Source organism: Sus scrofa, chromosome 6 (genome assembly GCF_054392235.1).
Source record: "Sus scrofa isolate SSC_HxYL_T2T_F1_AM1 chromosome 6, Sscrofa_HxYL_maternal_Yorkshire_Landrace_v2.0, whole genome shotgun sequence".
Lineage (NCBI taxonomy): Eukaryota > Metazoa > Chordata > Mammalia > Artiodactyla > Suidae > Sus > Sus scrofa.
In genome coordinates, this window is record NC_139388.1 from 46,763,861 (window position 1) to 46,791,135 (window position 27,275).

Here is a 27,275-nt window from a genome sequence, read left to right on the forward strand (position 1 = left end):
ATGGATGGAACTAGAGACTCTCCTACTAAGTGAAGTAAGTCAGAAAGAGAAAGACAAATACCATATGATATCACTATATAAGTGGAACCTCTCCACAGAAACTCATGGACTTGGAGAACAGACTTGTGGTTGCCAAGGGGGAGGGGGAGGGAGTGGGATGGACTAGGAGTCTGCAGTTAATAGATGCAACCTACTGCATTTGGAGTGGATAAGCAATGAGATCCTGCTGTATAGCACCAGGAACTATATCCAGTCACTTGTGATGGAACATGATGGAGGATAATGGGAGAAAAAGAATGTGTGTATATATATGTATATGACTAGGTCACTGTGCTGTACAGTAGAAACTGACATAACACTGTAAACCAACTATAATGGGAAAAGTAAAAATCATTAAAAAAAAAAAAAACCAAGAGGCCAATTGTTTTCATATTCTAAAAAAGCATTCGAATAAATTTTGTTCTTGTTTTCATATTCTAAAAAAGCATTCGAATAAAAAAAAAAAAAAAAGGAGGGGCATTCCCATTCCCACGTGTCTCAGTGGGGTAAGGGCCTGGCATTGTCGCTGCAGTTGCACAGGTTTGATCTCTGGCCTCGGAACTGCTACATGCCTTGGGTGCAGCCCCCCTCCCAAAAAAAAAGAAAGAAAAGAAAATGAAGACCTGGCATCTAATGTACAGCATGGAGACTACAGTTAGCAGTACAGTCTTATATTGGAGTACCCGTTGAGGCGCAGCGGAAACGAATCTAACTAGGAACCATGGGGTTGTGGGTTCAATCCCTGGCCTCGCTCAGTGGGCTAAGGATGCTGCGTTGCCGTGAGCTGTGGTATAGGTTGCAGACACAGCTTGGATCCTGTGTTGCTGTGGCTGTGGTGCAGGCCGGCAGCTGTAGCTCTGATTCCACCCCTAGCCTGGGAACCTCCATATGCTGGGGGTGCAGCCCTAAAAAGACAACAAACAAACCAAACAGTATAGTGTTATACACTTGAAAGCTGCTAAGAAAGCAGATCTTAAATACTCTCATCATACAACAACAAAATGGTAATTAGGTGAAGGATATGCTAACTACTCTTATGAGGTCATCACCTCACAACATCAATGTGCATCAAATCATCGCACTGTACACCTTCCACACACACAGTGTTACATGGCAACTGCTGGGGGGAATCTTTTAAAAGAAAAAAAAAAATGAGGAGCAAATAAAAATCAAAACCAATATTGAAATCAGATAAAATATAAGAACAAAAAATAAGCTATCACCTACATAAAAGAGGGGTTTTGTTGCCAGAGTTCTACCAGAAAATTCTACCAAATGTTTAAAACATAAGCCCATTACACGGGGCTTGGGGCAGCCAGACCTTTTCTGCTTCAGCGCCTCATCCAGGACATCCTGTTTCTCCTGCAGCACCCGGTGGAGGTACCTCACCTCCTGCTGGTACTGAGCTGTCTTGCTAGCGAAGTCTTCCTGCTGCTCTGCCAGGCAGTGATTGATGTCACCCAGTTCCAGGGCTGCCTGCTTCCTGTACCCCTGTGGCGGGAGAGGGGATGGACTCCAAGTGAGGGGCTGCTGCTCAAAGCCCAGGTGGATGCTCTTGGATGCATCCCCTCCCCAAGCCTTGGGTGGTCGGAGCCCACCGAACTGACTGAGCCTTGGATAGGTCTGATCTGGGAGGCCAAGTCTAGATTACAAAAGTCATAGAATGTAATGCAAGAATTTCAAGTGTAATAAAACCAAATTTCTAACTTGTGTCACATCAAGTTTTTTAATATGCTACAAATAAAAGTTAAAACTGAAAAACAAAATAAACCAAAAAAACCCCAAACCAAAACCTTGAGTTCCTGTCATGGTGCAGTGGTTAATGAATCCGACTAGGAACCATGAGGTTGAGGGTTTGATCCCTGGCCTTGCTCAGTGGGTGAAGGATTCGGCGTTGCTGTGAGCTGTGGTGTGGGTCGCAGACATGGCTCGGATCCCGAGTGGCTGTGGCTGTGGTGTAGGCCGGCGGCTACAGCTCCGATTCGACCCCTAGCCTGGGAACCTCCATATGCCACAGGAGTGGCCCTAGGAATGGCAAAAAGACAAAAAAAAAAAGACACCAAAAAAAACCAAAAAACAAAACTGAAAGATCTGGCAAGGTCTGTCATACTCTATTGGTAAACAGATGATTGAGATAAAAGCCTTATTCACTGATTTTCCTTCTTATATTTTTGTTATACAGTATTTGAGGTTATGAGTTTCCCTCTGAGCATTTCCAAAACTGCCATCACATAGGTTCACAAAGAGGCAATTCTTTTGAGAAATTTTATGTTCAATGTATATATCCCCTCTGAGCCAAGAATAAGTTCACTGCACAGTTGTTATATTTCCAAAATATTATATTTTCAAAAAAGTGAATTTTTTTTTTTTTTTTTTTTTGCTTTTTAGGGCCACACCTGCAGCATATGGAAGTTCCCAGGCTAGGGGTTGAATCAGAGCTTCAGCTGCCGGCCTATGCCACAGCCATAGCAATGTGGGATCTGAGCCACGTCTGTGACCTACACCAGAGCTCATGGCAAGGCTGGATCCCCAACCCACTGAGCAAGGCCAGGGATCAAACCTGCATCCTCATGGTTACCAGTCAGGTTCATTACCACTGAGCCACAACAGGAACTCCCTGAAAGAACATTTTTTTGCTTTCTGATTTTGTTTATTAATTTCTGGTATTCATCTTTTTGATCAACAAATATTTGCCTTATTTCTATGTAGTAGTTTATTATGGCTTTCTCTTAAAGCCAACCTATTAACAATTTTTGTGACTGTTTTATACACACACACACACACAGATATATATGTTGCTGTGCCACAACAGGAACTCCCATGTATTTATTTTTTTAATTTTTTGGCTGCACCTGAGGCATGTGGAATTTCTGGGGCCAGGGATCGAAACTGCACCACAGTTGTGACCTGCACCACAGCCGTGGCAATGCCAGATCCTTAACCCACTGCCTCACAGGGAATTTCCTCATCCTTTTAAAAATTCATTCATTCATTTTTGTCTTCTTAGGGCCACACCCCCGGCATATGCAAGTTCCCAGGCTAGGGGTCCACCCGGCCTACACCATAGCCACAGCAACGCTGGATCCTTAACCCACTGAGTGAGGCCAGGGATCGAACTGCATCCTCATGGATACTAGTCGGATTTGTTTCCATCGAGCCATGATGGGAGCTCCCTCATCCTTTTATTTTTAATCTTTCTGTTTCAGATTGTCTCTTGATTCTGGCATGGATTAGTGTTCTGCTTTATAATCTTTTGTCTGTCTTTTTGTTGTTGTTGTTGCTATTTCTTGGGCCGCTCCCGCAGCATATGGAGGTTCCCAGGCTAGGGGTCCAATCGGAGCTGTAGCCACCGGCCTACGCCAGAGCCACAGCAACGCAGGATCCGAGCCGCGTCTGCAACCTACACCACAGCTCACGGCAATGCTGGATCGTTAACCCACTGAGCAAGGGCAGGGACCGAACACGCAACCTCATGGTTCCTAGTTGGATTCGTTAACCACTGCGCCACGACGGGAACTCCTGCTTTATAATCTAATGTAAAAATTATTTTCTTCTAATGAGTGAATTAAGCTCATTTACATTTATTTATCTGGCAGGTTTGGTCTCAATTTTGTTATTTTATGTTTTATCGTTCTATCTACATACATTTTTAAAGACTTTAATATATTCTGTTTGCTTTGCTTTGTTTGGTTGTTTTAATTTTGCTTTTTTGGAATGAATCTCTTTTGATTCTTGCAGTTACTTTTATTCCTATGCCTTTATATGTCAAGTCCTCAGTCCTCTCATTTACCAAAAGTAACATAACGTTAGCTCGTGACAACCTTTTCTTCAATCTGCCCCTACTTGAATATGCTCAAGCTCCTCCCACTTGATTTTTCTTATTTTTTTTTTTTTGGTCTTTTTGCCTTTTCTAAGGCTGCTCCTGTGGCACATGGAGGGTCCCAGGCTAGGGGTCGAATCAGAGTTGTAGCTGCCAGCCTACACCACAGCTCACGGCAACGCCAGATCCTTAACCCACTGAGCAAGGCCAGGGATCGAACCCATTGAACCCACAACCTCATGGTTCCTAGCTGGATTTGTTAACCACTGAGCCATGATGGAAACTCCTGATTTTTCTTCTTTAAATGATATCGTTTGACCTCTGAGTTGTTATGGATGAAGCCGTCAGCAGGTTCATTCCACTTTCTGCCTTTCTCCCCCCTCACCTGCCATTTTTTCCTTGGTTGTATTATTTCTACACTGTCAGAAACCATTTACATTTTATTCTGTCCGCCTTATCCCTGCTTTTTAAAGTCTTAGTTTACAGTTAAATGCATTCTTTGCTCACAACCAGTACTTTTCTGAAATTTGCCCAATCACATCTTGGCTGAACCTAAGTTGGTTAATCCTTAGGAAAGGTTTATGGAAAAAATGTTCCCGGAGTTCTTACATGGTCAAGACTGTCAAACAGCCAGAGGTATGCAAACACCCTTGGCTCACAGCCTTTCCTTGAATATTTGCAGACGGGATTCCACTGTCCTCCAGCGTTCAGTGCTGCTGCTGAGAAGTGTGATGCCAACATGAAGCTTTCTCTTTTTGGCCCCTCCTGCAGCATGAGAAAGTTCTCAGGCCAGGACTCCAACCTGCGCCACAGCAGCTGGCCCAAGCCACGGCTCTATCAACACTGGGTCCTGAACCCTCTGAGCCACCAGGGCACTTCATGATTTTCTTTTTCTTACGTCTTAGTCTTTCGCCTGGGTGTCCAAGTTACTCTACCTTAAAGTCACAGGTCTTGGTGGCAATTTTCTAGGTCCATCCTGGGTCGATTTTTCCTAGGTACATAATGCGTCCTTTCAATATGTGGATCCAAGTTTTCATTTATTTCAGAAGAATTTATGAGTAAAGTTTCATGAATTATTGTTCGGAGCAGAATAAGTTTCATTGCTTTGATTTCTTCTTTAAGGACTCAAACAACAGGTATGCTGCATTCCTCACTCTTTGTCTTTTGACATGTTTATGGCTGCCTTCTTGTCTTCGCCCTTCTCATTTATCCTTTATATCCCTTATCATGCTTTTTTTTTTTTTTTTGGTCACGCCCATGTATGTGGAAGTTCCTGGGCCAGGGACTGGACCTGCCACGGTTAACCAGAGCCACAGCAGTGACAACACTGAATCCTTAACCTGCTGAGCCTGCAGGGAACTCCCCTTATCTTCTTTCATGGTATCTTTCTCCTTGTGCTCTTTGTAATTTAGCCTGCACTTCTGAAATGGTTTCCTTTTTCCTTCTATTTCTTTCCTGAGCTATGTCAGTTCCATCTCAAGTCCTCCTTTGTCTGGCTGTCTGTGTTTCTGCTTTTTGGTATTTCTTCCTAGCTTTTAAGGTTTTATCAAGTTTTAGCTGCTGCCTCACTTGTCTGTCTACCTGCCAGCCAATCGATTCACCTTGGAGTACAGGTATCAATTTTGTTCTCCCTTGAGGCAACACTGTTGTGGGTGCATTTTCATCAGATGTAGGAAAATTACACTTCTATTTTGCCTCCTTTTTCTTAAAGAATTTTTGTATGGTGGCCACTGAATTCCTTGAGGATGAGATGAGGTTCTTGAGAGGGTGGGAGCAATGACCGGTGGGGCCAACTTCTGAGCGCCACGTCCTGCCTCTCTCGGGGTCCCTTCTCGGGTTTTCTGAAGCCAGCCTCGTTCTGAGAGGCTTCCCTCTACGGCTCGGATTTTCCCAGATCTCATCACCATCTTGGCTTCCCAGTCGACATCTTCACTTTCAAGAGCTGTATTTTGCTGGAGTTCCCCTGAGATGTCAGCTCCAAATCGTCCCAAGCCTTTCCCAGGTCTCCTCGCCTCACTCTCCCAGAGATTCTGCCCTGTCTGACCTGGATCTGGCTCACAGATTCCTTTCAAGGGTGGCTGGGTGGTCCTTTTTTATTTTCACTATTCTTGTTCAGGGGAACAATGAGAATGAATTCCCAAGACACAAGGCCAACCACTCCGAAGATTAGACCTTATCTTTTGGAAATAAAAGCCACTAGGAAAACCAGGAAAAAATAAATAAGCAAACCATAATTGTTCCTTATTACTCATAATACTTTACTGACAGTGTGGTATATTCCTTCCAGCCTTTCTGATACAGAGTTGAGGTGCTGTTTTGTATATACTGCTTTTGACTTTGTTAAATATTTTAAATTGCATAGTATATTACTTAATTCCCAGTTATCGAATTAAGTGAATACCATGTGCCAGGTGCTATTTGAGGGGCTGCGGATATGCCAGGGGACAAAATCAGAAAAAAATGCCTGCACTTGTCAGTCTGGTCGGAGGAGCCAGACAGTCACCAAGAGACATAATAAATAAATGATATAGTCTGTTAAAAGGTGGTGTTGTCATGGAAGAAATAACTAACCAAGGATAAGAGCCTGGAGATTTTTCCTTCTCTCTCTTTTTTTTTTAAATAGCTGCATAGTATCTCATTGTGCAGATGAACCAAAGTTTATTTAATAAATAGAGAGATGCCGGAGTTCCCGTTGTGGCACAGTGGTTAACGAATCCGACTAGGAACCATGAGGTTGCAGGTTTGGTCCCTGGCCTCGCTCAGTGGGTTAAGGATCTGGCACTGCCATGAGCTGTGGTGTGGGTCGCAGAAGCAGCTTGGATCCCGCGTTGCTGTGGCTCTGGCGTAGGCCGGTGGCTATAGCTCCGATTCGACCCCTAGCCTGGGAACCTCCATATGCCGAGGGAACGGCCCAAGAAATAGCAAAAAGACAAAAAAAAAAAAAAAAAAAAAGAAAGATGCTATTTCTGTCAGAAGAACTCAATACTTCTTCACTCTGAATGATCAGTGATACACATTTGCAAAATGGTGCCTTTCCTTCAACACGGAAATCTGACCCCAGGAAGCCTGATCCCACTTGGGAAGTGGAATCTAAGGCAAAACAACTTACCTCGAACTTTTCCTCCAACATTCCCACATGAATGTGGCCTTCTATGACTTTGTTGAGAATGCCATAATTCTTTCTTTCTAGATATTTCGCCTATGGAGTGAAGGGAAAAGAAAAATACTAAGCTCTTAGTTTAACAGAAAACATAAAATAATAAAAATTCTTCTGCTGAGATTAGTTACCACAAAGAGTATTACTATTTTGCCACCTGTCCTAGCCCCAAACTCCTCTGCGGCCCCCCCATCCCCACCCCCTCTGGATTCCTATGCCCAGGGTAGAACTCGGGCCAACAGCTGAGGAGGGCGAGAGCCAGGAAGGGCAGGCTGGGCACCCCCGCTCCAGGCACAAGTGGAAAATCTACGCCCCTCAAATGAGGGGATGTGAGAGCTTGTAAGAGTGTCTAGCACACTTCTCTCTTCTTGGGGACACATCATGGCGTCAGTCACATTCGAGGAGTAAGTGCCAAGATGCCAATCAACCTCGCACATGACTATGTGAATAATGAACAGAGTGAAGGGTAACTTAATATGAAAGCACAATGAATGCCATCCTCCAAACCAAATGTGACAGGCAGGAGATCCACGAGGGGAGTCACTCAAGGTGAAGGATTTAGATTAATATCCATATGGGACACCAACACACTACAGATTAACTATTTCAAATGGTAAAATTAAAAAAAAAAAAAGCAAAGATGAGTATTTGTTCTAAGGCAGTAGAGATAGCAACAGGTGATTTTCTAGAAAGCAAAACCAAGACCCAGAGAGTTAAACTTGCCACAAGTCACTGAAAAAAACCCATCCTAAAGGTGGGGTTAGAAATGAAGACGCTACGATCAATAAATTAAGATATAAGGGGCTCTCCCAAGGCCCAGGAGAACAGGATGGGGTAAGGTGGGGGTGCATGGCCACCACTCCCAGAAAAGGGCAGAGGCAGCCAGTCCCACCCCTAAAGCCCAGCTAGTAAGGCTGGTCTTGGGACTGGGTGGCAGGGGTGGGGGAGACCTGCAGGGCCAAGGGGACAGGAGCAGGCAGAGGTCCCTTGTGGTGAGGGGAGCAGCTCCCCTCATGCCTGAGGGGTCTGAGGATTCTAAACCTGAACCTGACTTTCATGCCATAACAACAAGGGTTGAGGCAGCAGGAGAGAACACATTCTTGAATAGTCTAGTGGGAGTTCCCTTCGTGGCTCAGCAGTTAATGAACCTGACTAGGCTCCATGAGGATACGGGTTCGATCTCTGGCCTTGATCAGTGGGTTGGGGATCTGGTGTTGCCCTGAGCTGTGGTGTAGGTCGCAGATGCGGCTCGGATCCTGTTGCTGCTATGGCTGCAGCATGGGCTGGCAACTGTAGCTCCAATTCGACACCTAGCCTGGGAACTTCTATGTGCTGCAGGAGCGGCCCTAGAAAGACAAAAAAAAAAAAAAAAAAAAAAAAAAAAAGTCTATTGGTAGAACATGTACCTTTTAAGAATTTACATGGACTCCATTTATATTTCCATCCCGGGCCCACAAATATGAGGGGTGGGCCTAAGGGGGACCACGTGAGGCTGGGAGAGGCTCTTGACTTCATCACGTAAGCCTGATGCTCTCCGGCCCCCAAGGGAGGTACGAGGCCTGCGTCCTGGGGAAACATGAGTGCCCCACCCTGCAAAAAAATGGCCCTGACATGCGGTGGCCGGGTCGCCGTGAGTGCTTGCTAGATGAATGAGGTTGTTCGCCATTTTCCACTTTTCAACAAGCTTTTGCTCTGCCCACCTGATATATCAGTGGGGGAGCTCAGGAGGCACAGGGGAAATGGGTGGTGGGCAGTGGTACAGACAATGCCAGAGTGTGCAGCACTTGGGTCGGGACAGCGATCTCTCAGGGGGAACTACTGGTTCAGGAGAGCGGTGCCTGCTTTCGTGGCTCCTACTGCGCATGTCAAAGTCAAAGTGCTTCAGAAAGGCTTGGGGAAGGACTCAGGCTGACCACACTCCTAACCAGCAGCTATTATAATTCAAAAAAAAATTTTCGGGAGTTCCCGTCATGGCGCAGTGGTTAACGAATCCGACTAGGAACCATGAGGTTGCGGGTTCGATCCCTGCCCTTGCTCAGTGGGTTAACGATCCGGCGTTGCCATGAGCTGTGGTGTAGGTTGCAGACGCGGCTCGGATCCCGCGTTGCTGTGGCTCTGGCATAGGCTGGTGGCTACAGCTCTGATTCAACCCCTAGCCTGGGAACCTCCATATGCCGCAGGAGCGGCCCAACAAATGGCAAAAGACAAAAAAAAAAAAAAAAAAAAAAAATTTTCGTAACGTTAATGTAAGTACAAAACGGAGTCTGAAGACCAGCTTGATTAGCATTTCTTTTGTTGCAAGTAAAAACCAACATTTTCCCCCAAGAACCCTGAACTATCTATGTTTCCTTTTATATAAACAATGGCTAAAAGCCTGTGTCCGTTGTCCTTATTAGTATCTTTCTAGGAGGAGGGGTGAGTCTGTGATGGATCCTGGCAGATTCTCCATCTCCCAGCCCCGGGGAGAAGGGCGGCTGAGCTTGTCTCTCACAGAAAGTCTGCTTGGTCTCTTTTGAAAAATTTTTTTTTTTTTTTTTTTTTTTTATCTTTTTAGGGCTGCACTCATAGCATACACAAGTACCCAAGCTAGGGGTTGAAATGGAGCTGCAGCTGCTGGCCTGCACCACAGCCACAGCTTCAGCCTCATGCATACTAGTTGGGTTCGATACCTGAGCCACAAGGGAACTCCTGTGGTCTCTTTTGGAATGACCTCCGTTAAATGATTCCCTCTCATCCTACACTACCAGAGACCTGCAACAGTGCTTAAAGAAGCATGGTTAAAGGTACACAGGTGACATGCATTCAAAGTAGAAAAAGAAAATGCAGGTAAGTAAGAAGACGAGCTTTAAAATCTCCTATAATTCCACCACTTGGAGATACAGTGATCTAACTCACTGTTCCGCTTCGAGGTAAATTCTACTAGGCTTTTTTCCAACACATAGAACTTGGCATGGCAGCTGCCTTCTTTCACTGCACAATCTGCCACAGAAATCTTTTAAAACCCACGTGGAGATGTGAGAATCGTGTCTGCGGCATCCCTCTCGCTGGCTGAGCAGTGCTCCCTGTCTAGAACCGACTCAATTCCTTTCCCCGGCGCGGGTGCTACTTGGAACCATGCGGGATGACTTTTCCTGTAGCTCCCTCTGGGTGTCCTTTAAACTGTGTCATTAGAATGAACTCTATTTAAACCATCTAGGATTCCTATGTTTCAGCTTCAAAGGGGGAGACTATATTAAGACAGCATCTGTATGTGTAACAGACACCTGATGGCTACGGTTCCTAGTAAAACGGACTAATTCTGTTGGTTTACCTTCTAAATCTCATTTGCTGGTATTGAAAAGTTGGGGTTATTTGCCTTTCGAAAATGTTTTTCTCCCATGATTGAAAAATGAAATTTTGGGAGTTCCTGTTGTGGCGCAGCAGAAACGAATCTGACTAGTACCCATGAGGAGGTGGGTTTGATCCCTGGCCTTGCGCAGTGGGTGGGGGATCCAGCACTGCCGTGAACTGTGGTGTAGGTCGCAGATGCAACTTGGATCCCATGTCACTGTGGCTGTAGCGTAGGCAGCTATAGCTCCAACCCAACCCCTAGCCTGGGAACTTCAATATGCTGCGGATGAGGTCCTAAAAAGCAAAAAAAAAAAAAAAGAAAAGAAAATTTGGGAGTTCCCATTGTGGCTCAGTGGTTAACGAATCCAACTAGGAACCAAGAGGTTGTAGGTTTGATCCCTGGCCTCGCTCAGTGGCTTAAGGATCTGGCGATGCCGTGAGCTGTGGTGTAGGTTGCAGACGCTGCTTGGATCCCGTGTTGCTGTGGCTCTGGCGTAGGCTGGTGGCTACAGGTCTGATTTGACCCCTAGCCTGGGAACCTCCATATGCCGTGGGTGCGGCCCTAGAAAAGGAGAAAAAAAGAAAAAAAAAAAAAGATTTGGAGAACTTGAACATTTGTGATTAGAATTTTTAAAGGTGCAGCTTTTTATAGATAATTTTGTAAAATAAACAATAACAACCCAAAACCTCAAAAAAAAAAATCTTAAAATCATGTTTGCATAGTAACTCACAGCATACTTGAGGTAACCGACGAAACTTACCAAATACCTAAGACTGTTACGTTCCTGGGTTACGTTCTCTGCCAGGCCTACAAGATTTGCCAGGTACTGGTGAGCAGACATTTCATTCTTCATGGCTTTTTCCACCTGCTTTTTGAGGACATCGATTTTCTTTTGAAACCTCCTAGACAGTCCCCCCCAAAGGTGGAATAAAAGACGTATTAGCCTGAATGGCTAGGGCATAGTGAATAGCTGTAGTATAAAAACAGCAAGCATGCTAGTATTTAAGAGTATTCCTCAGCAACCGGATCTCTGTTAAGTTTCAAGGTGAGACAGGGTAACTGAACGTAACTTTATAAAGAAAGCATAATTACTTACTCCAAGCCAGGTCAACAGGAATCACAAAATGCTTAACGCAATCAACAGATGGATATATATATATATTATTCTATCAATTTTTTGACTCATGTACTTTAAAAGATATTTTTGAAAAAAGGAATCTAGTAATCCTTGCATTAGGCTTTTGGGAAACGGTACAGAATTTCTAGAATCTTCAGAGTCTCAGGGTCATGATTATGACTATCGACTGTAAATGAACCGAAATGTTGGTCATATTTTATCTTTTGATATTCAATAATCTCAATTAACCTTTTCCACTGGACAGCTAATATTAGAAAAAGAAAAGACAAAAGAAAGGAAATAGAATATTCGGTTGTCTTTTTTAACCACCCAAAAAACCAGCTTAAGAAAAAAATATATAAATACCTGTTTATTTTCTGTGCCTTTTCAAGTTCGGCTTCCAGTGCCTTATTTGTAGCCATCAGATTGTTCTTCTCTATCAACAGGCTCTTTTTCTGCATTTGCAAGACCATCAACTTTTCCATTAAGTCTTCCATCTCAGCATTTTCTTTCTCTTCTTCCTTCTGCAACTGGCTGATGGACAAAAATATCACAAGCTTGTACGCAGTATATGGAGGTTAAATGAGGCAGCCACTGCGGGGCAGGGGCAGACAGTGCAGCCCTCCGGCCTGGGTGGGTCTTTCGAGGCCTCTGTGGGAGCAGGCTCATCCTGCCCTTGGAGGAGCTGGTGGGGGTGGGGGGCTCCTAGAGGGCAGCAGTGAGGGCGTGGCTTGGGTCACACTCTTTCCCCCACCCCCCACCCCACCCCCAAACTTTTTACAGCCGCACTCAGCGGCATATGCAGTTCCCAGGCTAGGGGGTCCAACTGGAGCTGCAGCTGCTAGCCTACACCACAGCCAAGGCAACACCAGATCCAAGCCACATCTGCAACCTATGCTGCAGCTTGCAGCAACGCCAGATCCCGTGTCAGATTTTTAACCTGCTGAGCCACAAAAAGAACTCTGTGGGTACACACTTCTTTGTTGGTAATGATCTTATCTCCTTCTCTGACTGCAATTTTTGCTTATGTCTGTGTATGTATTTACACACACACACGCACATTTATACCCTACTCCTTCCAGGAAAAAAATTTTTTCTTTTTTTGGTCTTTTTTAGGGCCACACCCACGGCATATGGAGGTTCCCAGGCTAGGGGTTGAATTGCAGCTGCAGCTGTCGGCCTACACCACAGCCACAGCAATGCCAGATCTGCTGCATCTGTGACCTACACCACAGCTCACGACAATGCTGGATCCTCAACCCACTGAGCGGGGCCAGGGATCCAACCCACAACCTCATGGTTTCTAGTCAGATTCGTTTCCACTGCGCCACAATGGGAACTCCAAAACAGCTTAATTTTTTTACGTAGTTACAACTGGTCCCCCGCAGATCCTAAGGCTAAAACAAATTTTATTTCACACTAAGATAATTACATTTGTTTCTGATAAAAGAAACAGAAGAACAAGGAGGGCATAAAATCAATACATAATCCTGGCAAAATAATGCTCAAGGGAAGAGTTATTCCTTCATCGGTTCTCTCAGTTTTCATGAAATACCCCAGACTGAGCAGGAGGGGCCACACGCACAGAGGCTGCCTGGCATTCAGAGAGATGGGGTCTCTCTGGGTACCACGTGGGGTTTACTTCCTGGCTGGCTGGCTGGCGAACAGACCTCTGGCTGCATGCGGTTGGGGTCTGCCTCACTTGCCACATGATTTCAATGACTTCAGCCTCAGCTGGCTCCTTGAACACCCCGTCAGGAGTTTTCTAGACAGTTTCCACTACTTTCTAGATCTTACTGCTTGGATGAAAACCACAGAAATGAGGTTTGACTTAAATGCATCTTTTATCTTTTTTTTCTTTGCTGTCTTTTGTTTTGATTTTAGAATTTTACTTAAAACTAATTTTTGCCACTCACCTGGTACCAAAATCAATGAATAAAGAAAAGCTCTCGAAGAAAAGCAACCAAGGACAAGAGGAAATGTTGGAAAAGTGCTGAGGGGTGTGCCCCACCGCCTCAAAACAGTATGTCGAAGTTTAGCAAATGCCTTTACTTTCTGGCTTAACAACGCCACCTCTAGGTATGTAATTAGGGAAACTGATTACCCGTACAAGCAAGTTTACTGGGGCATTGCTTAATGGAGCAAACTTAGTAAAAATTTAAACTTCCATGAATAGGCTAAACGAAAGGTAGTATTTCATATGATGGAGTACTATCATGTGGTTAAAAAGAATAAACTCTATGTATTCTATCTCAACATGGAAGGATATTTAAAAACTGCGTGTAAAAAGTGAAGATCCTAAAAGAATGAATTTATTTATGTAAACATAAACACCAAAAAATATTACATTATTTGTGGCCATATGTAGAAATAAAAATAGGTTGGAAATATAACTAACTCCAGGTTTATGGTAATGATTGCTTTTGGAAAGCCAGGGAAGGAGTTCCTGTCGTGGCACAGTGGTTAACGAATCCGACTAGGAACCATGAGGTTGCGGGTTCGGTCCCTGCCCTTGCTCAGTGGGTTAACGATCCGGCGTTGCCGTGAGCTGTGGTGTAGGTTGCAGACGCGGCTCGGATCCTGCGTTGCTGTGCCTCTGGCGTAGGCCGGTGGCTACAGCTCCGATTCAACCCCTAGCCTAGGAACCTCCATATGCCGAGGGAGCGGCCCAAGAAATAGCAACAACAACAACAAAAGACAAAAAAAAAAAAAAAAAAAAAATGGAAAGCCAGGGAAAACAATGGGGTTAAGGGCAGTGGTTAAAGGGGCTTCCATTATATTCCTAACAATATAGTTCTTAAAACGAAACAAAGGTAGAAACAATTTCAAAAAAGAAAAAGAAAAAGAAAAGTTAACAGGTCCTATTTGGTGGAGGAAGGATGTCCCTTGTGGCTCAGTAGGTTAAGGATCTAGCACTGTTGTTGCTGTGGTGTGGGCCAGGAATTTCCACATGCTGTGGATGCGGCAATAAAAAATTGATGGGAAAAGTTGATTAAAAAATTTTTTTAAATAAAATGTTTCCTATTGTACCCCTAGGGTCTCACTCCCCAGAAGAAACTTCTATTGATCTTTTTTTTTCTTTTTATGGCTGTACCTGCAGCACATGGAAGTGCCTGGGCCAGGGGTCAAATCGGAGCTGCAGAATGACACAGTCATGGTGTGTTGGCTCAGAGCCACATCTGCGACTCACGCCACAGCTTGCGGCAACACTGAACTGTTACCCACTGAGGGAGGCCAGGGATGGAATCTGCATCCTCACAGAGACAATGTCAGATTCCCACTGAGCCACGATGGGAACTCCATCCACTAGATCATTTCTGATTTTAGTTCTTCTGGTGAAAAACCATTACTTCAAAATTTTTTTAAACTGTGAGCTAGAATATAGAAAAACTGCATAAAAGATAAATGTATATTTTGACAATTATAGTGAAGGCTCACATAATGACCACATAGGTCAAGAAAAGAACATTTCCTATATCCCAAACAGTGCCCGGGGTCCTGCCCCAGTCTTACAGCCACCCCACCAATCACCTCTACGGTGTCATCACCTATCTCAGCATCACTACAGCTCGGTTTAGTTTGCCTGTATTGGAACCATATAGAAAAGGAACCAAGACACATAACAGGTGCAAAAAGGGACTGTATGTACTTTAGTGTCATTATGCCTCCAAGACTCAGTCATCCTTTTGTGTGGCTACATACTATTTCCCTGTATCAGTACGCCAGACTCCATGCACTCATTTTCCTGCTGACAGTACATGGGCTATATTCTGTGCATGTACCCACAGGATTCCCTAGGGCGGTACTGCTCAAAGTGTGGTCCTCAGATGAATGTCAGTCTCCAGCTGTTTGTTACTCATCCACAGGATAAGTGCAGAAGTGGAGAGAGAGGCTCTGAAACGTTGATGGCAATTTAACATTGCTGCGACATCTGGGCAGTCTGAGCTCAGTGAACTTGTTCTGCTGAACACTTTGGGTGTTGTCACCTTGCAGAGAGAGCATTATGTGGTGGGATCTGCACACATAACACGTGCAGCAGAAATATATATCCACATACGATTTTAAGGCTAATCTGTCAACTGTAATTCAAAAGTGTATAAAAACCAGAACCCATTTCTTTCACTGAAAAATAATTTAACTCTCATTTTACTGAACACACTGACCTGGATTTATGATAAAAGGTTAAAGGAGAATGTTGAAAACACAAAGACTTCTTTCTGCTTCCAGCCAAGACAGAGTTAGAGAGACCAGATTTATTTAGCTAGAAAACCAGGCAAAACATAAGAAACACCAGTTTTCAGACTTTGGACAAAAGACCGTGCAGGACTGTGATCCCTGCGAGAGAAATAACAAGGTGAGTAGAACAAGGGCTCCAGCTTACTGCCTGGCTGCGTACAGGGAGGGGAATCTCAGACCCAACCCAGAGGACTTGGTGAGGTGAGGAGCGAGGCCATGGCAGCTAGAAACTGTGCACAGAGAGAAGGGAGTTCCACGGAGAGATAAAGGGCTCTGGAGATCTTTAGGCAAGGTCACCACAAGTCTTTGGCTGACTACTGATCAGTACATATGTGAGAGGAAATGGCCTGAGACTGAGGAAGGAACCATTAGAAATGAGCAGGCAGGGAGTTCCTGTCATGGCTCAGTGAAAAATGAATCTGATGAGCATCATGAAGATGCAGGTTCGATCCCTGGCTTCACTCAGTGGGTTAAGGATCTATGTTGCCGTGAGCTATGGTGTAGGTCGCAGACATGGCTCAGAGCTGGCCCTGCTGTGGCTGTGGCATAGGCCAGTGGCTACAGCTCCCTATTCAACCTCCAGCCTGGGGAATCTCTATAGGCTGCAGGTGTGGCCCTAAAAGGACAAAAAAGAAAAAGAAAGGAATGAGCAGGCGGAACAATTCCTGACATTCACCAGAAACTGGGCATAGTGTGTGACATGAGGCCACCAGCCAGAGTGGGAAGACCTTATAAGGGACATTTCAGATGACTTTCTGCAAGGGTATTACTGCCTTTGTAGTGGGGCTAAACTGGCCCTGACTAAAGGCTGCTTTGGGCCCACCCTAAGAAAAGCAAGCTTTGAAAGAATCCAACTGCTGTCTAGTATCATATTTGTGCACTGGAACAAAAGCCAACACTGCTCGAAGCAATGCACTAAATACAGCATCCAACAACACAAAATCTACAATATTCAACAGCCAATCAAGTATGGGAATAAGCAATAAAACAGGGTCCATGGTCAAGAGAAAAAAAATCAATAGAACAGATCCAGAAGTCAGAGAGATGATGGCATATATTCCATATGATCAAGAAAGAAGAGCAAGACAGCTTATCAATGAGGAGAAAAATGGGAAACATAATAAAAAAGACTCCAGCGGATCTTCTAGAGATGGAAGAAACAAATGGAAGAGGTAAACACTATGTTGGATGAGAATAAAAACAGATTAGACACTACAGAAGAGCAAATTCGTGAGCTTGAAGACAAGCAATATAAACTATCCAACTTAAGCACACAGAGAAACAAGAGTGAGAAAAAGAAATGGACAGAGCATCAGAGGCCTATTGGACAGTATCAAGTGGTCCCAGAAGGAGATGTGAGAAAGGGAAAAATAGAAAAGAATATTGAAGAAATTACAGCAAAATTATTTCCAAATTTGATGAAATATATAAGCCCACAGCCCAAGATGCTCAATCAAGCTGAAGCTGAATAAACAGAAAGAAACCACACCATGGTACATCCTAATAAATTGCTGAGAACCAGTGACAAAGAAAAATTATTAGAAGAAACCCGAGAGAAAAGAGATAATCAATGTTCAGAAGAACAAAGATAATAACAACTGCAGTTTTCATTAGATACAATGCAAGACAGAAGGCTACAGAGAACACCTTTAAACTGAATGGGAAGAAACTCTAAAACCAAAAACCTACCAACTTGGAATTCTTTACCCAGTGAAATTATCAACAAAATGTTATATTTCCAACAGAAATACTGTGAATCTCTCTCTTTTTCTATTTGTGAGGCTTTGTAAATAGTTCTGTCCTTTCTTCCCTGCCCTCTTTTTTTGTTTTTTGTTTTTTTTGGTTTCTTTTGCAAAATATCATTTTCTACATATTTGTTCCTACAAAGAAATAGCTAATTTTTTTTTTTTTTTGGCTGCCCCCACAGCACAGAAATTCCCAGGTCAGGGATCAAACATACATCACAGTGGCAACCTAAGCAGCTGCAGTGACAATTTTGGATCCTTAAGCTGCTACACCACAAGGGAACTCCTACAATTATTTTTTTTTTTTTTGTCTTTTTGCCATTTCTTGGGCTGCTCCCGCGGCATGTGGAGTTTCCCAGGCTAGGGGTCCAATCGGAGCTGTAGCTGCCAGCCTATGCCACAGCCACAGCAACACAGGATCCGAGCCGCATCTGCAACCTACACCACAGCTCACGGCAACGCCGGATCGTTAACCCACTGAGCAAGGGCAGGGACCGAACCCACAACCCCTAGTCGGATTCGTTAACCACTGCGTCGTGATGGGAACTCCCTCCCTGTACATTTTAATTCTATGTATTTTTAAGTCCCAAAGATGTTGTCATTATTGTTTTATAGAATCAATATTCATTTACATTTATCCACAAATTCACCACTCTTAGTTCCGTCTTGCTCCTCAGATGTCCCATCGTGAGTTACTGTCCTCCTCCTATGCCTTCATACCCTCTTTTAAGATTGCCTTTAATGCAGGTATGATGGTGGTGACACCCAGTTGGGGTTTGAAAGTGCCCTTATTTGACATTTCTGAAGGGGATTTTTCTGGAGTTCCCTTCGTGGTGTAGTGGAAACAAATCCGACTAGGAACCATGATGTTGCGGGTTCAATCCCTGGCCTTGCTCAGTGGGTCAGCGATCCGGTGTTTCCATGAGCTGTGGTGTAGGTTGCAGATGGGGCTTGTATCTGATGTTGCTGTGACTCTGGTGTAGGCTGGTAGCTGTAGCTCCGATTGGACCCCTAGCCTGAGAACCTCCATATGCCATGGGTGCGGCCCTAAAAAGCAAAAAAAAAAAAAAGAAAGAAAGAAGAAAAGTGAAAGGGATTTTCTCTGGTAATACAATTCTAGGCCATCTGGGGTCTGCCTGCATCCAGCACTCTGAAGCTAACATTCAAGTGATCACAGCACCTCTGTTAATGGTTAAAACATCCTGCTGTCGCTGAATTCCTGTGCAGGACATTGTCCTCTGCCGTTTACCAAGATGGGTCAGGGTATGACTCTCTTCATTTACCCAGCTAGGCTTGTGCTGGCTGGGCTAGCAGGACCCAGGTGCTGTCAGCCCTCTCCAGGGGTGGTGGTGGTTGGGGGAACTCTCAGCTAGCCTCTCTGACTACCTCTCCTGATTAAACATATCCTGATGCCGCTTCCTGTCTCCAATGCAGGGAGAGCTCAACTTTTGATCATCCTGAGCTGCTTTTGCTCCTGACTTATTTCAGCTCACTATTTCACAATTCAGCTACATCTAATCTATAGCTAAGCCCATTCACTGAAGGGTTTTTTTTTTTTTTTTTTTGGTTTTTAGGGCCACCTCTGCTGCATATGGAAATTCCCAGGCTAGGGGTCAAATCGGAGCTGTAGCTGTATGCCTAACAGCCACAGCAACATGGGATCCAAGGTGCATCTGTGACCTACACCATAGCTTATGGCAATGCTGGATCCTTAACCCACTGAGCGAGGCCAGGGATCAAACCCACATCCTCAAGGATACTGGTTGGATTTCCTTCTGCTGTGCCATAACAAGAACTCCTTTTTTTCTCCCCTGAGTTATTAAGTTACTGTGTTTTTCAGTCTAAAAATTCTATTTGTTTCTTCTTTTTTTGTCTTTTGTCTTCTTAGGGCACACTCACGGCATATGGAGGGTCCCAGGCTAGGTGTCAAATCAGAGCTACAGCTGCCGGCCACAGCCACAAGCAATGGGATGTGAGCCACGTCTGGGACCTACACCACAGCTCACGGCAATGCCAGATCCTTAACCCGCTGAGCGAGGCCAGGGATTGAACCTGAATCCTCATGGACGCTAGTCGGGTTCGCTAACCACTGGGCCATGACGGGAACTCCTATTTGTTTCCTTTCAAACCCATTTTATAGTCTCCTGAGGACAATCTGGAGTTGGTCTTTTCCTTCTTTCAGCACAACCACCACCAGTTGTTTTACAGTCTCTGTCTGACAATCTAATTCCTGGACTCCGTATCACTATTTGCATTGTTTTTAACTGGTCCACGATCACTGTCTGTCTGGCTTTCTTTGTGTCCTGGACACGACCCCTGAAATATTTTTAGGAATAAGGGGCCTTCCTCCAGAAAGGAATGAGGGCTGGCTACTTCCGGTTCACCGGACCTGAGGATGCAGCCCTTCCAGGTCCCAGATTCCTGGTCACTTGTGGATGGTGGGATTGTCTCGTCACTCCTGGCTAATTGATACTTTTTGAGGATGTGTCTAGTGGGGGTCTTCTTCATTCACACAATGGATTCCGTGAGTCCTTTTTTTTCTTTCTTTCTTTCTTTTTTTAGGGCCACTTCCACAGCATGCTGAAGTTCCCAGGCTAAGGGTTGAATTGGAGCCACAGCTGCCGGTCTATGCCAGAGCCACAGCAACAACAGACCTGAGCTGCATCTGTGACCTATACCATAGCTAGCGGCACTGCTGGATCCTCAGCCCTCTGAGAGAGGCCAGGGGTAGAACCGCTTCCTCACAGAAACATCAGGCCCTTAACCTGCAGAGCCACAGTGTGAATAGCCACGGGGCCTTTCGATCAAGGTCTTCAGAGATCTGGAAATGCTGCTCAACCATTAACTTCTCTCTTGACATTTTCTTTATTTGGTTTGGGAATTTTTTTTTTTTTTTGGCCATGCCCCTAACGTGTGGAAGTTTCTGCGCCAGGGACGAAACTCATGCCATAGCTATGATCCTTAACCTTAACGCACTGAGCCACCAGGGAACTCCCCCGTTTTCTTTCATCTCTCTGAGATTCCTGATGATCAGAGGTTGGACCTTTTGGATGGGTCTTCAATCTATTATTTTTTTTCTCTCCATTCCCATCAGTTTGTTTCCTGATGTTCTAGGAGAATCTGCAAATTTATCTTTCATCCCTGTAGTGATTTTTTTTTAAATTCTGGAAATAATTCTTAATTTTTCTTATTTAATGATTGTACTTTTTTCTCATGGTATTTTATTCTTTCTTATTGATTTAGCTTTTTAGAGCTACCCCTGCGGCATATGGAAGTTCCCAGGCTTGGAATTGGAGCCATAGCTATTGGCCTACGCCACAGGCGCAGCAATGCAGGATCTGAGCTGCGTCTGTGACCTAACACCACAGCTCACAGCAATGCCACACTTACAGCACATGGAAGTTCCCCAGCCAGGGAGTGAATCCGAGCCACAGATGCAGCAACACCAGATCCTTTAACCCAGTGCACTGGGCCAGGGATCAAACCCACGCCTCCACAGTGACTTGAGCTGTTGCAGTTGGATTCTTAACCCACTGCACCACAGTGGGAACTCCACCTTTTTACTTTTTTAAGTAAAAATTGGGAGTTCCCATCGTGGCGCAGCGGAAACGAATCCGACTTGGAACCATGAAGTTGAGGGTTTGATTTTTGGCCTTGCTCAGTGGGTTAAGGATCCAGTGTTGCAGTGAGCTGTGGTGTAGGTCGAAGACGTGGCTCAGATCTAACGTTGCTGTGCCTCTGGCACAGGCCAGCAGCAACAGCTCCAGATGGACCCCTAGCCAGGGAACTTCCATATGCCATGGGTGCGACCCTAAAAAGACCAAAAAAAAAAAAAAAAAAAAAAAAATTGCAGTCATCCTGAACATACTGTTTTATAACCCAGTCTCTTCATTCACAAGTATATTGTGGCTATTTTCCAATATCAAAAATGTTCTTTTATGACATGGTATTTAATGGCTGCACTGTATTTCATTTTACGGTTCTAGCCTGTCACTTAACCAGTTTCCCACTACTGAATATCTAGATTTCCAGTTCTGTTACTTTCAATTATCTGTGGTTCTAAAAACAAGAGCAGCTGAAACAATAGGGGGAAAAAATCACATACATACACACAAAGTGCAGACCGCAGCCCTTAAGGACAGCCATATTCTACTTTAATAAAATATCTACCATTCTTTGTCTTGGGCACCTGTGCGGGCGCTGCTGTGGATAAATGACCTGGGAAAAGATGGAGCAACCTCTCCCTACCCGCCTATAACAACGTGCATTGAAAAGACATTAAATCCTTACCTCTTCAATTCATTTACAATGGAAGTGTGAACTTCCATCGCCACTTTGCTGTCCAAGTGTGTTTTTAGTTCTTGGCATTCGGCACGTACAATTTCCAGTTGCTCCTTATTTTCATTTAGCTCCTTTTCTTGGCTCTGTGCTTTAGTCTCCAGAAGCATTAACTGCTTAGTCAGTTTAGAAACTGAAAAACAAAAGAGATGGATAAAGACTTGGTGGAAAGGACTTAATAAAGCATGAGTACTGATTATTATTACTACGGAGAGCCAGCTAAAACAATTTTAAAAAAATCTTTTAAAAATCTGTTGGTGGAGTTCCCGTTGTGGCTCAGTGGTAACAAACTCAACTTGACTAGCATCCATGAGGATGCAGGTTCCCTTCCTGGCCTCACTCAGTGGGTTAAGGATCCGGCATTGCCATGAGCTGTAGTGTAGGTCACAGATGCAGCTCGGATCCCGTATGACTGTGGCACAGGCTGGCAGTGGCAGCTCCAATTCGACCCCTAGCCTGGAAACTTCCATATGCCGCAGGTACAGCCCTAAAAAGACAAGATTTTTAAGGACACAAAATGTGGCCTAAGGACAGAATTTATTTTTCTCCCCTTAAGTTTTTGTTTCATGTCCTGTATGAAAAGTAAATCATACGTATTTTCATTCTAAGTGACAGGGTAAGTCACATGAGATAGTTCCTGGGCATCTGTTGAAACTGGCACATGGAAATATTACAGCATAGAACTCTAAGTCCTTCTACTCTGTAAAGCTGTTTCTGGGAAATGGAAAAACAACATGGGCAGCTGACTGAATCACACGGGCCAAAAGGTCGGCCCTGCCCCGTGTGATGAGGAGAATCATCCCACCTGTTTAGATCCGCTGGGTTTGAGAAGATTAAGCCCAGGAGAGATAAAATTAATTCCTCTGTCGTCTCTAGACTTGAAAATGAAGCTGGGAAGCTCAGCATCTTTCTCTCTCCTCCCCCCGACTTCGTGCAGGGCAGAGGCACGTACCCCCCCCCCCCCCATGCCTGCTCTGTCTGCGGGGAAGGCCTGTGGCGGGAACACCTGCTGGACTCTGACAGGTGCTCGCACTTCGGACCCGACCTGGTGGCGGACACGAGCCCAGCGCTAGCCCCACAGGTTCCCCAAGAGCAATGGCTGGGAGTGAGCTCTTCCAGCGTGTGGAAAGGGGAGTTTAAACAGCAGGTGCGGAAGGGGAGAGAGAAAGGAGGGCTTACACTGGCTCACACGACGCGGCTTGTATTGTGGCCTCCTGTCCTACACTGTTGTTCACCCGAAAAGAAAGATCAGTGAAGCCACAGGAAAGAAATGCCAGTGGCTTTTGTGCTCGTGAGTTTTGGTTTTAATCAAAGTGGGAGAAATGATTCAACCCGGCCACTTTGGAGTCCACTGTCATACGGTCTGAGGCCCCAAGGAACAGGGCGGGACACACGGGGAGAGGAGGAGCTCACAGCAAGTATCTGATGGAAGTTTAACCTGTGGCAGCGCCCGCAGTGCAGAAGGAAGGGTGAGAGCACAGAGGAACTCTTTAGACAGCCAGTGGTCCCTACTTATTGACTCCTTTGACAAATTTTCAGGAACAGATGCTTGTGTTGCTTTAAATATTCATCTCATGTGATTTTTGCCTCTTCTGTGGCACTCTTTCTCCCAAACCCGGCTCTGCTGACTATGCATTGTGGGTGATGGCTAGATATGTCAGAATATAAGCAGCTGCATTTCAGTAAAGAAGAATATACTCTATAGAATTCCGGCCGTGGCTCAGTGGTAACAAACCTGACTCGTATCCGTGAGGACAAGGGTTTGATCCCTGGCCTCACTCCGTGGGTTAAGGACCCAGGGTGGTGTAGGTTACAGACGCAGCTCAGCTCTGGCGTTGCTGTGGTTGTGTTGCAGGCCGGCAGCTGCAGCTCCAATTCCAACCCCTAGCTGGGAACCTCCATATGCCTCGGGTACGGCCCTAAATAGACAAAAAAAAAAAAAAAAAAAAAAAAAAAAAAGGAAAGAAAGAAAAAGAATATACTGTAAAAAAACATGCCTTCCATCGTTTTCACGTGGGGGGTGGGTTCCAGTGTGCAATGACATGATGGTGATGTCACCGCATCGCCATCACTCACGGGAAAGGGCGCTCACCTTCCTGGACGTGCTCCTGGTGGGTGTCCCTGGCTTTTCTTTGCTGAATCGCCAACTGCTCTATCAACAACTTGTTTTCCTCTAAAACCAGTTCTGCTTGAGTCTGCAGCTGACGCCTGGAATTGATTTACAAAATTAAATACTGTCATTCAGGTGCCGAATAATTACAGGGACACTCTAAACAACAGCGGCTGATGTGGACACGTTGTAGTAATGAATATCTGGATGTGTTTTAATACTAAACCCATTCTTAACATAGTTAATAACAGCTCCTCCCCCACCGGCCCCCCGACCCAAACCCCGTGACACAGGCAGGGTGCAAATTTCAAACGCTTAGAAACAGGGCTGGGGAACACTGTGGGCACTGGATTAGAAAGTGGAGTCTGCCTCTCTTTCCCTTTGTACTTTAACTTTTTTTTGCTTTTTAGGGCCATACCCGTGGCATGTGGAGATTTCCAGGCTAGGGGTCGAATCGGAGCTGTAGCTGCTACCCTACGCCACAGCTCACAGCAACGCCAGATCCTTAACCCACTGAGTGAGGCCAGAGATCAAACCCACGTCCTCATGGATACTAGTCAGATCTGTTTCCCTTGTGCCACAACAGGAACTCCCCCCTTTATTATTTATTCATTTACTTATATGTTAAGGAGAAGTAAACAGACTTGACTTACAGCTAAACACGAGGATAGAGAAGGAATCTGTTCTCATAAGTTTCTCACAAGGACTCCTGGGAAGAGCCAAAAAGACCTGCTCTCCAGGGTACTTTTCAAGGAGAATTCAAGGGGAGGCACACTAGGAACCCTGACAGAAGAAAATCTAAGTTCCACAGGGGAAGCCACAGCACACCAGGATCCAGCAGCTGCCCAGCCAGTCCCAAGGGACACGGCAGTGCCATCAAATCAGGGAGAACTCACCTAATGCTAAGAATGCTGTTGATGCCATTCCAGACTGCTAACCATCACATACGGAAAATCATTTCTCAGCAATGTTAGGAGATACTAAACATTTACTGGACATTTACAAGATACTAAATATTGAGCTCCCATGGTGGCTCAGTGGTTAAGGAACCCAACTAGGATCCATGAGGATTCGGGTTCAATCCCTGGCCTCACTGAATGGGTTAAGGTTCTGGCGTTTCCATGAGCTGTGGTGTAGGCCGGCACCTACAGCTCTGATTCGACCCCTAGCCTTGGAACTAACCTACCCAAGGCAAAAAAAATACATCTGAATACTTTTGCTTTCTTAGTCTCGCCCGGATATTGCCTTCAGACTTTTGAAGGCATCTGCTGTCTCAGATTCATTGAAGAGGCATTTGTTGCTGCTGTGCTAGATGAACAGGGCGCGGCCCCACCCCTGAGATGCTCACGAATGAGAACAGGGAGAGGTGTGAAGACACCCAGGGAGGCAGGAGTAGCAGGTGCCAGGCCAGGGCGAGTGTCTAGGGAAACTGAGACAAGGGAACAAGTCACTGTGCCTTCAGGGAGAGCTACTGATCAGCACCATTTGAGCAGGGCCCTAATGGATGAATAGGAGTGTGGAAGAGGGCACGGGCTGGGGGGAAAAGCATTCACAACAGGACAGCAGAGATGGAGAAGGGGCAGAGCAGGTGGGAGCTGGAGTGCAGGGCCTCGTCCTTCCTGCCTGTCCTAAAGCCCTGGGAGCCATCAGAGGGGTCTAAAAAATGACATGACTCAAGAGGTTTGGGATGGGAAAGTGCCCTGGAAAAATTCATCCTTAGGGAGTTCCCGTTGTGGCTCAGTGGGTTAAGAACCTGACTAGGGTCCATGAGAATGCAGATTTGATCCCTGGCCTCGCTCAGTGGGTTAAGGACCCAGTGTTGCCGTTAGCTATGGTGTAGGTGGCAGACATGGCTCGAATCTCATGTCGCTGTGGCTGTGGTGTAGGCCAGCAGCTGCAGCTCTGATTCGACCCCTAGTCTAAGAACTTGTGCTGCAGGTGAGGCCCTAAAAAGCAAACAACAGGAACAGCAACTTAAAAAAAAAAAAAAAATGAAGAAAGAAAGAAAAACACAATCTTATGAGCTTATAAGTCACTTTGTACAGCAGAAATTATCACAACATTATAAATCAACTATGCCTTGAAAAAACTTAAAAAATAAATTTTCAAAAAGAAGAGAAACAATTAGTGGGATGGAAATAATCCAAACTTTTTTCAGAGTTTTGGGACTATTTTAAGTACTTTGATTTCCCATATAAACAAAGTAATAAGACTGTCAATTTTTACAGAAAAGGCCACTTGGATTGGGACTGAGATTACATTGAAACTGCAGATCAATTTGGTGAGAGCTGATGTCTTAGAACAGGGTCTTCTAACCCTGAAACAGGCCATGTTTCTCCATTTACCTAAAACCATTTCTCTCAGTACTTCATTATAGTTTTCAGTGTACACCCCATTTTCAGATTTATCTCCACTTATTTCGTATTTTGATATTACTATAAATGATATATATTCTATTTATTTATTTATTTATATCTTTTTGCCATTTCTTGGGCCGATCCCGCAGCATATGGAGGTTCCCAGGCTAGGGGTCGAATCGGAGCTGCAGCCACTGGCCTACGCCAGAGCCACAGCCACACGGGATCCGAGCTGTGTCTGCGACCTACACCACAGCTCATGGCAACGCCGGATCCTTAACCCACTGAGCAAGGCCAGGGATCGAACCCGCAACCTCATGGTTCCTAGTCAGATTCGTTAACTGCTGAGCCACGACAGGAGCTCCAATATATATTTTAACATCAGTTATGATTGTTAGCATTTCTCAGAAGTACAGCTGATTTTTGTATGTTGACCTCATACCCTACAACCCTGCTAAATTCGCTCATTAGTTAAGAGTGTTTTTTTGTAGCTTCTGGAGGATTTCCTAAAAGGTTCTGTTTTGTAAATAACAGTTTAGTTTTTCCTTCCAAGTATAAAAAAAGAAAAAAGATAAATACAAGCTCAGAGAACAAAAAATGGGGACAGCAAATATATTTCAGGTTTAACAACATATTTAGAATTTTTAAAGTAATATTTATTTAATTTTATTTTCTAGGACTGCTCCCTCGGCGTATGGAGGTTCCCAGGCTAGGGGTCCAATCGGAGCTGTAGCCGCAGGCCTACACCACGGTCACAGCAACACGGGATCTGAGCCGCGTCTGCGATCTACACCACAGCTCACAGCAACGCCGGATCCTTAACCCACTGAGCAAGGCCAGGGATCAAACCTGCAACCTCATGGATCCTAGTCGGATTCATTAACCTCTGCACCATGACGGGAACTCCTAGAATTTTTGAAGTAATCTTTAAAAGACAAGTTCATAATAATTTACTAGGTTTTCACTGCATCTTATTAATTTCTTAGAAACTCCTTTAAAATATTTTAGTTAAAACACACACTTTG

The 27,275-nt window shown here is 44.9% G+C and overlaps 1 protein-coding gene across 1 annotated transcript in view; it reads right to left on the minus strand.

Annotated features, from left to right (window-relative positions):
- CEP89 (centrosomal protein 89) overlaps nucleotides 1-27,275 on the minus strand; it is a 79,884-nt gene that overhangs the window by 9,177 nt on the left and 43,432 nt on the right. Inside the window, 6 exon segments of the mRNA XM_084960366.1 lie at nucleotides 1,361-1,530; nucleotides 6,969-7,058; nucleotides 11,108-11,249; nucleotides 11,831-11,998; nucleotides 21,736-21,916; nucleotides 23,876-23,991. Coding sequence (XP_084816492.1) covers nucleotides 1,361-1,530; nucleotides 6,969-7,058; nucleotides 11,108-11,249; nucleotides 11,831-11,998; nucleotides 21,736-21,916; nucleotides 23,876-23,991 — 867 coding nt within the window.